Source organism: Zingiber officinale, chromosome 1A (assembly GCF_018446385.1).
Source record: "Zingiber officinale cultivar Zhangliang chromosome 1A, Zo_v1.1, whole genome shotgun sequence".
Classification (NCBI taxonomy): domain Eukaryota; kingdom Viridiplantae; phylum Streptophyta; class Magnoliopsida; order Zingiberales; family Zingiberaceae; genus Zingiber; species Zingiber officinale.
In genome coordinates, this window is record NC_055987.1 from 22,176,536 (window position 1) to 22,190,021 (window position 13,486).

A 13,486-nucleotide genomic window follows, 5' to 3' on the forward strand; every position below is an offset into this window, starting at 1 on the left:
GGAATCCTAGGGTGTTGGTGAGATGCTTAAGTACTAGCCTTAGGGGTACATACTTTCTAAGGGATTATACTGATCTAAGGCTAAAACTGATTTAAAATTCTAGAAATGGAAGATTTTAAAAAAATAAAGATTTTATCCTAGAATTTTGAAAATAGTATTTTTGAAAATAGTTTTTGTAATCCTAGTCTATTAAACACATTCCTAGTTTTCTGCGTAGATTACTAAACTCACTTTCAAGGAGGGGTTTGGTAAATATGTCAGCTAAGTTAGATTTGGGCTCAATGTACTTGAGTTCAATGTCTCCTTTAGTGACATGATCCCTGATAAAATGGTGCCTAATTTCAATGTGTTTGGTTTTGGAATGATGCACAGGATTTTTTGTTAAATTAATTAAGCTAATATTATCAATTAATACCTTTACATTTGTAAGGTTTAAGTTAAAGTCTTTTAAAGTGTGCATCATTCATAGTAGTGGGGCAACACATTCACCTATAGCTATGTATTCTGACTCAGTTATAGACAAAGCAACACAGTATTGCTTTCTACTAAACCAACTGACAAGTGATGGACCAACACAGTGGTTGGCATCCACCACTTGTGCTCTTGCGGTCTAATTTGCATCCAGCATAATCTGAGTCAGAATACCCTATTAACTCAAAATTGCTAGTCCTAGGATACCAAATCCCTACATTTGTTGTTCCTTTAAGGTATCTAAAGATTCTTTTGACCTGAGTCAAATGAGATTCTTTAGCACAGGTTTGGTATCTAGCACACATACTCACTGCAAATAAAATATCGAGTCGACTTGCAGTTAAGTACAGTAGGCTACCTATGACACTCCCATAGTATTTTAAGTCAACTGGTTTTCCATTTGGGTCAACTAGTATTAAGTTGGTTTGAGTTTGATTAGTTGGTTTGTGAGTAGACTTTGTTTGTTTACCTTGTTGACAAACATTACATATTGTTGAGTCTAAATTAGGTAATTTTGGTAAACCTCTAACTAATCCATTTAATTTACTCATATTTCTGAAATTAGTGTGTGACATTCTTTTATATCATAACCAAGTTTCTTCCTTTTCTGTTAAATAACACTTAATTGAAGAAGTGGTTAAGTTAATTGCATAGATGTTATCTTTTCTAAACTCTTTTAGACTTATCTTAGGATTATTTAGGTGTTTAATTAAGCATTCTGAGGATAAGAATCTAACCTTATACCTAGTGTCACACAATTGACTAATACTTAGGAGATTATACTTGAAATTTTCAACAAGTAGAACATTTGTAATAAAGTCAATTTTAAGCTCAATATTACCTATACCAATTACCTTGAGTTCGTCATTGTTTCCAAAGGTAACTGTTCCTAAACTTTTGAAGGTAAGTTGTGTAAACTTGGTGTGATCCCCAGTCATGTGTTTGGAGCAACCACTGTCCAAGATCTACTTTGTTACCTAAAATAAGTAGCGATTGAAGGTTAGCTTAAGTTTTGACTCTCATTTTGTTTAGGTAAAACTACTCATAAAATAATTATCAATGTGATTATAATTATTACTATTATATATTTTTTTAAGATTTTAAAAGAATAATTTTTAAAGTTTTTAAAAGAATTTTTAAAATAATTATTCTAAGATTTTAAAAGAATTTTTTTAAAAAAATTTAAAGAGTTTTTAAAATAATTTTCAAAGTTTTTAAAAGAATTTTTAAAAAGATTTTTAAAGTTTTTTAAAAAAATTTTAAAAGTGTTAAAACGAATTTTTAAACAGATTTCTAAAGTTTTTAACATAATTTTTAAAAGTGTTTAAAAGAAATTTTAAAAGATTTTAAAAGAATTTTTAAACTGATTTTTAAAATTTTTAAAACAAATTTTTAAAGTTTTTTTAGAAGAGTTTTTAAAAGATTTTAAAAGAATTTTTAAAATGTTTTTTTAAAGTTTTTAAAATAATTTTTAAAGTTTTTAAAAGAATTTTTAAAAAGATTTTAAAAGAACTTTTAAAATGATTTATAAAGATTTTAGAATGATTTTTAAAGTTTTTAAAAGAATTTTTATAAAGATTTTAAAAGAACTTTTAAAAGATTTTAAAAGAAATTTTAAAATGATTTTAAAAGTTTTAAAAATAAATTTTTAAAGTTTTTAAAAGAATTTTTAAAAGAGTTTAAAGAATTTTTAAAATTTATAAAATAAATTTTTAAAGAATTTTTAAAATAATTTTTAAAGTTTTTAAACTATTTTTTTTAAGGATTTTAAAAGAATTTTTAAATGATTTTTAAAGATTTTTTAAAATAATTTTTAAAAGTTTTTATTTTTAAAAGAGTTTAAAAGAAGGACGAGATATTATAGTGTATTGAAAAATAAATATCTAAATTTAATAAAATAATTTTTTTACTTTAAATTATATATTTTGAATAGAGAAATTGACAGGGATGTTATAATATTTTTATCCAATTTTTTTTATTTTTTTATTAAAAAAATTCAAATTTTAGTTATTGTAATTTTAACAATCTTAACGCTGTGAATGAACTGAATCTTCATGAATGGTGTTATGATCAATTGGGTAAAAATTTATTTGTATTTATTTAATAGACTCAAGATTAATTAAGTAAATAAGTTTAAAAGACTCCTTAAATTAAATAAATAAATTTAAATATTGTATTTAACTCGTTTAATGTTAGAATAATTTTCATGAACTATGTTCATTAATAAAACTCTTATCAACATACTAAATAAATAAATTTTTTAAATGAACAAATTTGAATTATCAAATTCAATAATCAATCAAACAAATAAAAATTTAAATAATTAAATAAATTTGAATTGTGAACTAGATAATATCTAAAAAAACTAGGATGTAAATGAGGTTCGCGAGCTATTCGGGGCTCGATTCGGTAAAAAATTCGTTCGAGTTCGTTCGTTTATCTTATCAAGCTGAACTCGATCTCGATTTCGAGCTAAACAGTTTTATCAAGCCGAGCTCGAGCTTAAGGATATTCGGCTCATGAGTTCGCGAACATGTTCGTTTATAGGTTCGCGAGCAAAAAATCAAGTCTTAAAACGAACTTTAAACCGAGCCAAAAAACGAGCTCTAAAACGAGCCAAAAAAACAAACTCTAAAACGAACCTTAAAATGAACTTTAAAATGAGCCAAAAAAACGAACTCTAAACGAGCCCGAAAACGAACCCGAACTCGAACTATTCGCAAGCTTGATAATTCTAAAACGAGCCAAGCTCAAGCCTTGTGATAAAAGCTCGATTCGAGCTCGAATATAACTTAAACGAACCGAGCTTGAGCCGAACAATACTGTTCGACTCTGTTCGACTCGTTTACATCCCTAAAAAATACCAAATTCAAGCCAACTTTAAATTAAAAACTCGATAACATCCAAACGAATTAATTTTGAACCAATCTCAAGCTCATAATAAATAAACCAAGTCAATCTTAAATAATCATTTCAAAAATTTTATTCATTTTAAACTCAGCTCAACTATCTTATCAAATAAAATTAAACAACCCAAAACTTGTTTTGACTCTAGCTTGACTTAATTATCGCCCTAATCTCAACCCATAGCATAATTATACTTTTAAATTTTTAAGTGTTTAGATTTTGTTGAATAAATTTAGAGTACCATTTATATACAGTTAGAGATTCACTTTCAAAATATTCATCTATATTACAATTTAAATTTTGATCATGTTTCTAGTGAAATTGAATACTTAGATTGATTTTTATAATTAATTAATTGAACAAGGATATAGATAAATCGTATTTTAAAAAGGCCATTGGCTTTATTATATGAGCGATGAATGAACGTTAATTTTGACTATGAACTTTGAGGGAAACGAAAATCACGAAATGATAAGTGGCAAATGACATTATAATAGTGCCATATAACAATAAGGTGACCCCACGGATCATCCGAGATGATAAATGATGAAATACTTATCATATAAAATCGTAAAATCAAACCACAGGATTGTTGAAGCATAAATCCCTAAATCTTGTGCAACTCACCCCATCATCACTTGTCCTCTCGATTGTTGTGATTTATCTCCCTCGTGATGACCTGAAGTCGGGTGCGACAGGAGCGCTGAAGGCGAGCGATTTTGCCTTGTGCCACGTATAGCATTAAGGTTTCAAGTGAATTTATTATTTTGTGCGACTAACCCACACGCAAAACTTCAAAAATAAACGGGAGAGAAAATCAAAGAAATCAATTCAATATTTGGATATAAAATTGCCATGGTTGACGCTAAATAATCCTTCAGGGGTGAATGAGTGATCCATGATACTTAAGTATTAGGAGAAATACCTTTTTCACAAATGATTTGTCTCATTTCAGGATGAAGAAACTCCATTCTATTTCACCGTCAAAATGCATGATGGATGGCAGCCACCTTGATCACAGAATCACATGAACAACCTGAGAATAAACTTGATTTTTTCGTCAGTTTATGTTTCTCAGAACCAACTAGTCTAGAAGTCCCATTCTAGCAACTACAGCCCTTGCTACACAATCAAATTCAAATCCATAGTAATCGAAGCTTACTAACTCAGTTTAAAAAGGAAAAACTATGAGCAATTGCCTCAAAACATCATGACATAGAGAGCAAATTCCCTGAAATCACATCTGTCCAGAGAATTTCATTAGAACTTCGATACGACCAACCCAGCCTCAAAGAAATGGCACGCATTCATAGTTTGGAATTGCTTCTTTCTTTTGAGAGTTGTCCTTCACTTACCCCATTCAAAATCAACAGAGGATCTTGCCATGTTCATACGGAAGGAATTCTCCGGTCTGATAGCATTAGCGAAGGAATGCCAACCAAGAAGATATGGAACAATAAACTGAAGAAAAGGAGTTATTTGAGATATATTTGTGATTGTTAAAACAAGAAAATAGCATATTGGAGGAATACAAATAGAGGAGAGATGTCATACATTGAAAGCCGAGTTAAGAATAGCGAACTCCGGTTTGCTGATTGGTATGTATATGCTGTCATCCATATTCAATAGCCGATTTTGAACATCTGAAACAGAGAAATAAAAAGCAATTTACTATGGCAGACCTTCCTAATACCAACGGTGAGCATTTTGTAAGTACCAAAGGTAGCCAATATTGTGCAGCTTCAAGAAAGGCACAATGATATGCATTTGCCAGAAAAAGCAGAAAGGGAAGGAAACATTATGAACAAATGGAGATTTTTTCAGTAGGATTAGCCATAACAAAACTATAAAAAATTATGAATGAATGGAATAATTTGATCCAGAGAAATGGGATGAACTAAAACAAGAAAATAACAAAATTGTTTCATGCAGATTTTATGGATGTTTGCGTACAGGCAAGACTAGTTACTAGTTTGAGGCTTCAAAGGCACAAAGCCAAAGAACAATTATCCGTTGTACCGTACGGCTGTAAGCTTGAATAGCACAAATAGATTGCATATAGGATTTAAAAGATGAACATTTTTAGTGTTAATAACAGATGAGAAACACAGAAATTTGAAGAGCAACTGTCGAGGCCTGACAGATTGCATCATATGGAAAAAAAATCTATTTAAATTCAAAATGTGGGAAACTAGTGAATTACTGAGATTAAAGAAATATCCGGTGCCATCTGGAAGAGGTTCAACCTTTAAAATCTTCCTTATCTTGCCTTCCTCACTGCAAAATAAAAATAATAATAAAAGTTGCACTTAGGCAAAACACTGACTGAGTTACAGTTGTAGTCTTATAGATTTTCATGAATTATGATGTTAAGCTAGAATATCGTTACCTAGACTCAGAAATATCAAGAAATTATTTCATGGAATGTGGAAGTGCATGAATATGAAGATACGCTAACTAACAAGTATTGTTTGATCAAATAAAGCTGTGCAATAGAGAAAATCATATATCTCTAAGAAGTAACTAGACACATAAAAATGATGTTTAAAAACTAAAAAAGCATTTTAGAACGGTTAGCACATCCCTATTCAATGATAGCAAAATGTGGAATCCGTCCCCCCCAACGACCCCACGACCATCTATAGGAGGTAAATCGGGAAGCTGTAATTGACCAGTGCAGGGAGGGATTTTTTTCCAAGGTTTTGCCGAGATTCGAACCCTTATCCTATGATACAACTCTGCCCCAAGGGCAGCACATCATATTCAAGAATCAAGATAAACTACACAAATGATTTTCATGTGCAGAACAAATTTCTTATCAAAGTCCAAAAATATTACTTTCTTCCCTTGAATGGATCATGAAAAAATTCACAACAATCCTTTGCACCAAGACTCATCAGATGGCCAATTTCAGGTATGGACAAAGAAAAGACCTGCATCAATAATGAAAAATAATAAAAAAAATTGACATATGTTTGTATAAAATACCACAAGAAAGCAAACATAGTTGCCAAAGAGAACAAGGACTTGCCAGCAGAAGGGACAGAAACAGTTTCAGAATTAAGGAGCCAATAAGTTGAATGAAAGCTAATTGTATATTGACCAACAAATTATATGAACAAAGCATGCCAGCAATAATCATAATGGAGCATCATTGACTATGATATTTGTAGCACACAGGCTTAATTTCATCATTAACTCAATAATGAAGGATCAAATCTCCCAAAATCATTCAACTAAATTTCAACACGGGTTAATTTAGTATGAAAAAACGAGAACTTTTTTTTTTTAAATCTCTGAAGTCCTAGTGGACTCAAAACTTTATGGGCAAAAGTCCTAGAATGGTTCCTTTTAATTCAGAAAGCCTTAGAAAGGTCTCAATTTTGCAAAATACTTTATAGAAGACCTTTTCCAACTTTTTCTTATGAAAATATACATACCCCTTCGCTGGACTCTACAAGGTGTTGGTTGGAGTCTTGTCAACCATCAAGATTCAATGGAGTAACCAAAAGTCTAAACAGAGTCACTGAAGTCTTGTCATTAGTTTCACTCTTGCTGTTTTGTTTGAGTTTTGACATTTCAAAGTGCAGGACCATATGTTGTCAAATGATGTTATATATATGTGTGAAAATCAGAAAATTTAGACACATTTATGGTAAAACATGGTTACGCATCCTCCAAGTGTCAAAAATTAGAGTTAGCAGCATGAATATAACAAATGGTGTTCCATTATATTTCTCTGAAAATTAGAACGTTTGAACACCATAGAACTATGTCTGACAAAATATAATTTTACACTCTCCAAGTATCAAAAACTAAGAGAAAACTACATCAATGCAACCAGTGATGCCTCATTATGCTTCTCTATGAAGATTAGGACTTTTGGACACCCATGTGCCATAAAATTGTCCAGAATTATGAGTCATCAAAATATGGTTCTTCACTAACCACGTGCAAAACTTGGAAGAAAAAACATGACTTATGGTTTTTACATACCCATGTGGCACATAACCATTCTTTTACCAGGGTTGGTTTCACACATCACTATGTCATATGTATCAAGTCTCTAAGTTGGTAAAAGAGTTATTTTGCTTATTACGAGATCAAAGGCTCAAATTTCAGCATAACAACTTTTTATTTTTATTCAAAATTAAATAAATAGCTCCAATGGGCCACTAATAGGGGCGAGCAAAAGATCGGTTAAATCGAATTAACCGACTAAATCGACCGAAATTTGAAATTCGGTTCAGTTAATTCGGAAGTTTATTTTTTATATAAAAAATATCGGTTATTTCGGTTTAATCGGTTAGGTTTCAGTTTTAAAAAACCAAAATCGATTAAACCGAATCAAGAATATGAGTGGAAAAAATACCGAAAATTTCGGTATACCGCACATACTATACCAATATATACCGTTCATGCCAAAATTTTCGATATCGGTATAAAATTTATTATTTTTCGATATTTTGGTATATACCAAAATACTGAATAAATTATTTATTTTTTAAATTAGGATTTTGGGCTTTAATAGGTTTTAGTTTGTTTAAATTCTCTCCCTCTCAAAGTTTACTTGACAAACACATTGTAGCAGCTACTAGTTAACACAATAGCAACTACTGACCACTAGTTGCTACAACATAATTTTTCCTATGCTGTTATAGCATTTACGAACCAGTGGTTGCTATAACAGAGAAAATTGTGTTATAGCAGCTATTGGTTAGTAGCTACTACAATGTATTTGCTATGTGAACTTTGAGAGATCATAACTTTTGACTCAGAGTGAACTTTGAGAATAACAATATATCAAATCGAAATTCATTCAGAGATCTTCAATTTGATATATTTTGCATTATATGATTTATTCAAAATTAAAAGTTATAACCTCTCAAAGTTCACTCGACAAACACGTTGTAGCAGCTAGTGACTAGTAGTTGTTACAACACAATTTTCTCTATTGTAGCAGCTACTGGTTTATAGATGCTACAACAGCACAGGAAAAACTTTGTTGTAGCAGCTACTAATTAGTAGTTGCTACAACAGAGAAAATTATGTTGTAACAGCTACTAGTTAGTACCTGCTATAATGTGTTTGTCGAGTAAACTTTAAAAGGTCATAATTTTTTATTCTAGATGAAGCATATAATGCACAATATATCAAATTGAAGATCACTAAACGAGCTTCGATTTGATATATTGTGCATCTCATGGTTCAATTTGAGTCAAAAGTTATGACTTCTCAAATTAACAAATACATTGTAGCAGCTACTAACTAATAGTTGCTACAGCACAATTTTCTCTATTGTAACAACTGCTAGTTCGTAGATGCTACAACAGCATAGGAAAAACTATATTGTAGCAACTACTGATTAGTAGATGTTACAACAGAGAAAATTGTGTTGTAGCAGTTACTAGTTAGCAGCTGTTATAATGTGTTTGTCAAGTAAACTTTGAGAGGTCAGAACTTTTAATTCTGGATAAATCATATAATGCACAATATATCAAATCGAAGATCTCTATATTATGCGGCTTATGGTTCAATCTAAAGTATGACCTCCCAAAGTTCACGCAACAAATACATTGTAACAACTATTAACCAATAGTTGCTACAACATAATTTTCTTTGTTGTAGCAGCTAGTAACCAGTATCTGCTACAATATAGCTTTATCTTGTTACAACATACCGTACCAAATTTTGGTATACCGAAATTTTCAGTATGAAACTCATATCATACCGAAAATTTGGTATAACGGTACGGTATCAATATAAATTTATTTATACTAAATTTTTCGATACGGTATACGATATGAGAATTCGGTATCGATATATCGTACCGACCCAGCCTTGACCGAGAAGAAGTTTAAAAATTAAAATAAAATCCCTAAATCCTTATTCCTAATCCCTCTCTCCATCTCTCGTCGCTCGTCAACCTCCAGAGTCGCGACTCCCCCTCTCCTCTCCTCCTGTAGCTCTTGCCTTCTCCCCTCCCCTCTTGTTGCACTCGCCACCAATGAGACTATCATCGGCGTCCCTCTAAGTCCCTTCATCCTCACGTAGGCTGTAGCCAATGAGCGACCGGCAACCTCCCTCCCCTCTTGTCTCTCTCGCCACCTGTGAGGCCATCATTGGCAGTCCTCTGCATCCCCTTGTCTTCACGCAAGCTGCAACCAGCGATCAAGAGGATTGCTACCTCATTGATGTCACCCGATCTCTTCCCCTTCCTTCCTCCAAGCACTCCTCTCCGATTTAACTCTTGATATCACTTTCTCTGCTTGATGATCTCGCCGCCTATCGATCAGATCTGGAGGTAGCTCACACAGATTACTTCGATTTATGTTTTCTCCATATTTCGCTCTTCTTCGATCAAATCATTTGTTTTATAACTCGAAAATATAGTTTAAAGCATTTGTTTTTTCTCATGTTGATGTATTCTATGATAAGATCAAGTTATTGCGGAATTATAACTTGAGTTCTGTGATAAGATCGAGTTGTTTTCTCCGTATTTTGGCTGCCTGATCATTATAAGGTTAGTTATGATGGCTGGATTTCTGTCCGTCGGCTGAGAGCGCCGCTGTGTGAATGACCTTTTACAAGCAGTTAATTCTGATTTTTTTTTTATTTTTTAAGTTCAGTTAATTCAGTCGAAAACTGAATTAACCAATGTTATATCGGTTTGGTTTTTCCAATTTTGTTAGAAAATTCGGTTGGTTCGAACAAATTTTGGTTTATTAACTTTCGGTTCAGTTTTCAACCAAATGCTCACCCCTAGCCACTAACAGGCTGACTGAGGCTCTAGCTAGTGGCAAGTATCATGAGAAAGATAATAGAAAAGCCTTTTTTCTTCATCTTTTGCACCACTTATGACAAGAAGGGAAGGATTGCAATTATCTAAGTGTAATGACATTACAATCACACACAGAGAGAAGGAAAAAAACAATTTGGCATACCTGCTTTCTACTCCAATCGTATTGTCGAGTACCTACAGCAGGAGCAAATTGGAGGAGAATAAATCCTTCCTTAGAGACTTTGTAAGCTCCAGACTGCAACGATATGATATAAAACCACCACGCTGACTACAAAAATGTAAAAAAAACAAATTTTGACGAACTCTGAGTAGAAACTAAAAAACTCACTTCAAGAGGGGCGAATTCAGGGGCTCGTGGATCCACCGTGAGCGCTGCCTTCCCTTTGTAAATGGAATAACCAACGAACACCCTCGAATTCAACGCTGCAAAGAGAGCAAGACGAAACAAGAAAGGTAAGGAATTTAAAACGGCGACAAAGTTAACAACCTGAAGCGAGAAGCCAATGGGCACCTCCGGGGGGTTGGGGGTTGAAAGAGGCAGGTTCCTCAGGCGGCGGTGAAGGAGAACGACCAGTTAGGCGGTGTTGGTCTAAGAACTCGGAGCGGCGGCATCGAATGGAGAGATGTTGCCGTTGGTAGTTACTTACGAAACCAATGGCTAGGGTTCTGGGAGCGCAGAGAGTACTACTACTTTTGAAGGAAGCAGACGAAGAACGGAGGGGAGAAGGGGAAGCGCAATGACAATGGATAGCGTGAGAAGAAGAGGGCGAATACATCTTTTTGGATGCGCAGCAGACAAGAACAAACGACCGCCTCGTAGAAGGCCGGATAGGGAGCGGAGCTGCCGCCGCTGCAATCGACCCTAATAAGCAAGGTAAGCAAAGCTCGATTTGTTGTGTTTCGCGAACGTGATCCTGCGTGCGGATCCGCTTTCCCGTTTTAGTTTGGTATGGTGTAATTTACTTGTAATGTAATTTTATATTAGAAAGTTAATTATTTTGTTTGATATAATTCTAAATTTGTAATGTAATGAAGATTATATTACAAAATTAATTATTTTATTTGATGTAATTCTAAATTTGTAATATAATATAATCTGGATTACATTACAAAATTGATTATTTTATTTAATATAATTCTAAATTTATAATGTAATGTAATCTGAATGACAAAAGTTAATAACCTTTTGTAATCCAAATTACAAACCAAACAACACTTAATCGGATTACATTACAACTCAAAATTTTTTAATACAAAATCTAACCTTGATCTCATCTCATCGAACCAATTCCTCACCAAAATCATCGACACAACTCTTCCTCGCCTTGGCAGAACCTCTCCCTCGCCTCGCACATATCTCGTCTCGCACACTCATCCCAGCGCCTCCATCAGCAAAAATCTGGAGAATACATTTTCACCTTTCTTACAGGAATTTGATCCTTTTCTCCATTTTAGAGTTCTTTTAATTTTTACATTCTTCTACACGTCATTGTCTAAGGATTATTGAAGTGGATTCGTTCTCCATTTTTTTCATCTTAGGATTCAACCGTGGTGAAGCAGTGAACTTTGCAATTGGTGATTCGTTTCCATTTGGTAATATGGCTAGCCAACGATATGCACTTATCAATCAAATGTCATTGCTTCCTCACTAGGAGCTCCTATGCAGGGAAGCACAATTTCTTTCCAACAACCTGTCTGCTTCATATACCAAAAGTCATGTCCCCTCAACTGAAGAATCTATATCCCAGCGGAGTGTCAAACTTTCTTTTGTGTACTTATGCATTTCCAACACTTTGCTCGATCGACACTAATGAAGTTAGGAGCCCGTGCATGCATCAAGTCAGAGAATACATTGTATAGCATATGCAGACGCGACTGTTATGTTTCTCATGTTAAATGTATTTGTAACAACGATCCAATTTGTTTCCGCCATGGTACGATGCTGGTCTAACTTGAAAAATCTAATGTCATTTTCTCTAGTATTAATCAATATAATTTACTTGTCTGACTATTTTTCATCAAGAGGGCGAGCATAGAAGTTAATGTTGTAAAACCAACTGTACAGTATTTGTGAATAATTTTATTTAATTTGATCTTATTTAATTTAGTGCGATAAATTTGATTTAATTGAAAGGAAGAATAAAATTATTTAAATTCTGTTATAAGATTATTTTTATCATTTTACAATAATATGAATTACATTTTTTATCAAAAATAATGTACATCAAATAAGATAATGTAATCACCCTTGTAATCAAAGATTACATGCATAGTATATAATTATTTCACCAAACATAATAATGTAATCCTGATTACATTACATTACAAATTTGATTACATTACAAGCTGTATTACATTACATCCTACCAAACGTAGTTGTTCAGGAAGATTCAGATTTGGATTACAGATCAGTCTAATAAACATTCAAAAAAATCTTTCTTTTCAAATACACATGGCGGTAAACAGGGCAGGAATTCTCTGGCCAGGATCCATAGACCAATTTTGAATTCCTGTTCAATCACTGGTATGATGAATTGTACCCTAACAGATGAGATTTAATTGAAAGGAAGAATAAAATTATTTAAATTCTGTTATAAGATTATTTTTATCATTTTACAATAATATGAATTACATTTTTTTATCAAAAATAATGTACATCAAATAAGATAATGTAATCACCCTTGTAATCAAAGATTACATGCATAGTATATAATTATTTCACAAACATAATAATGTAATCCTGATTACATTACATTACAAATTTGATTACATTACAAGCTGTATTACATTACATCCTACCAAACGTAGTTGGTCAGGAAGATTCAGATTTGGATTACAGATCAGTCTAATAAACATTCAAAAAAATCTTTCTGTTCAAATACGCATGGCGGTAAACAGGGCAGGAATTCTCTGGCCAGGATCCATAGACCAGTTTTGAATTCCTGTTCAATCACTGGTATGATGAATTGTACCCTAACAGATGAGGTTCAACTCACCCCACCAATAAATTTACAGGACTTTTCCTAATCCAGAAGATCCTGGACCAGAGGATCTAACCTTCAATAAATAAGTCAAATCAAGCCGGATCAAGATTTGGGATATTCAAATTTGTTTGATAAAATAACTAAGACAAGTCGAGTCTAGCTTAAAATGACTAAACTTTTAAAATGATTATTCAACTTGCTTGATTTAATTTTTATAAGCTTGTTTGAAACTTGGCTTGAGTTCATTTAGATGTTATCAAACTCTCAAGCTTGACTTTAGCTTAGTTCAAATTTGATTCGTTTAGATATTATCAAACTTTCA

At 32.6% G+C, this 13,486-nt stretch overlaps 1 protein-coding gene across 1 annotated transcript; it reads right to left on the reverse strand.

Annotated features, from left to right (window-relative positions):
- Positions 1-4,195: 4,195 nt before the first annotated feature.
- LOC122020679 (single-stranded DNA-binding protein WHY1, chloroplastic-like) lies at positions 4,196-11,112 on the reverse strand. The gene is made up of 7 exons (XM_042578692.1): positions 10,692-11,112; positions 10,509-10,603; positions 10,323-10,415; positions 6,217-6,311; positions 5,582-5,655; positions 4,933-5,021; positions 4,196-4,839 (listed from the first exon to the last, which is right to left on the reverse strand). Exons 1-7 carry the CDS (start codon positions 10,954-10,956, stop codon positions 4,726-4,728), a joined length of 825 nt encoding a protein of 274 aa, XP_042434626.1. The 5' UTR covers positions 10,957-11,112; the 3' UTR covers positions 4,196-4,725.
- Positions 11,113-13,486: the final 2,374 nt, after the last annotated feature.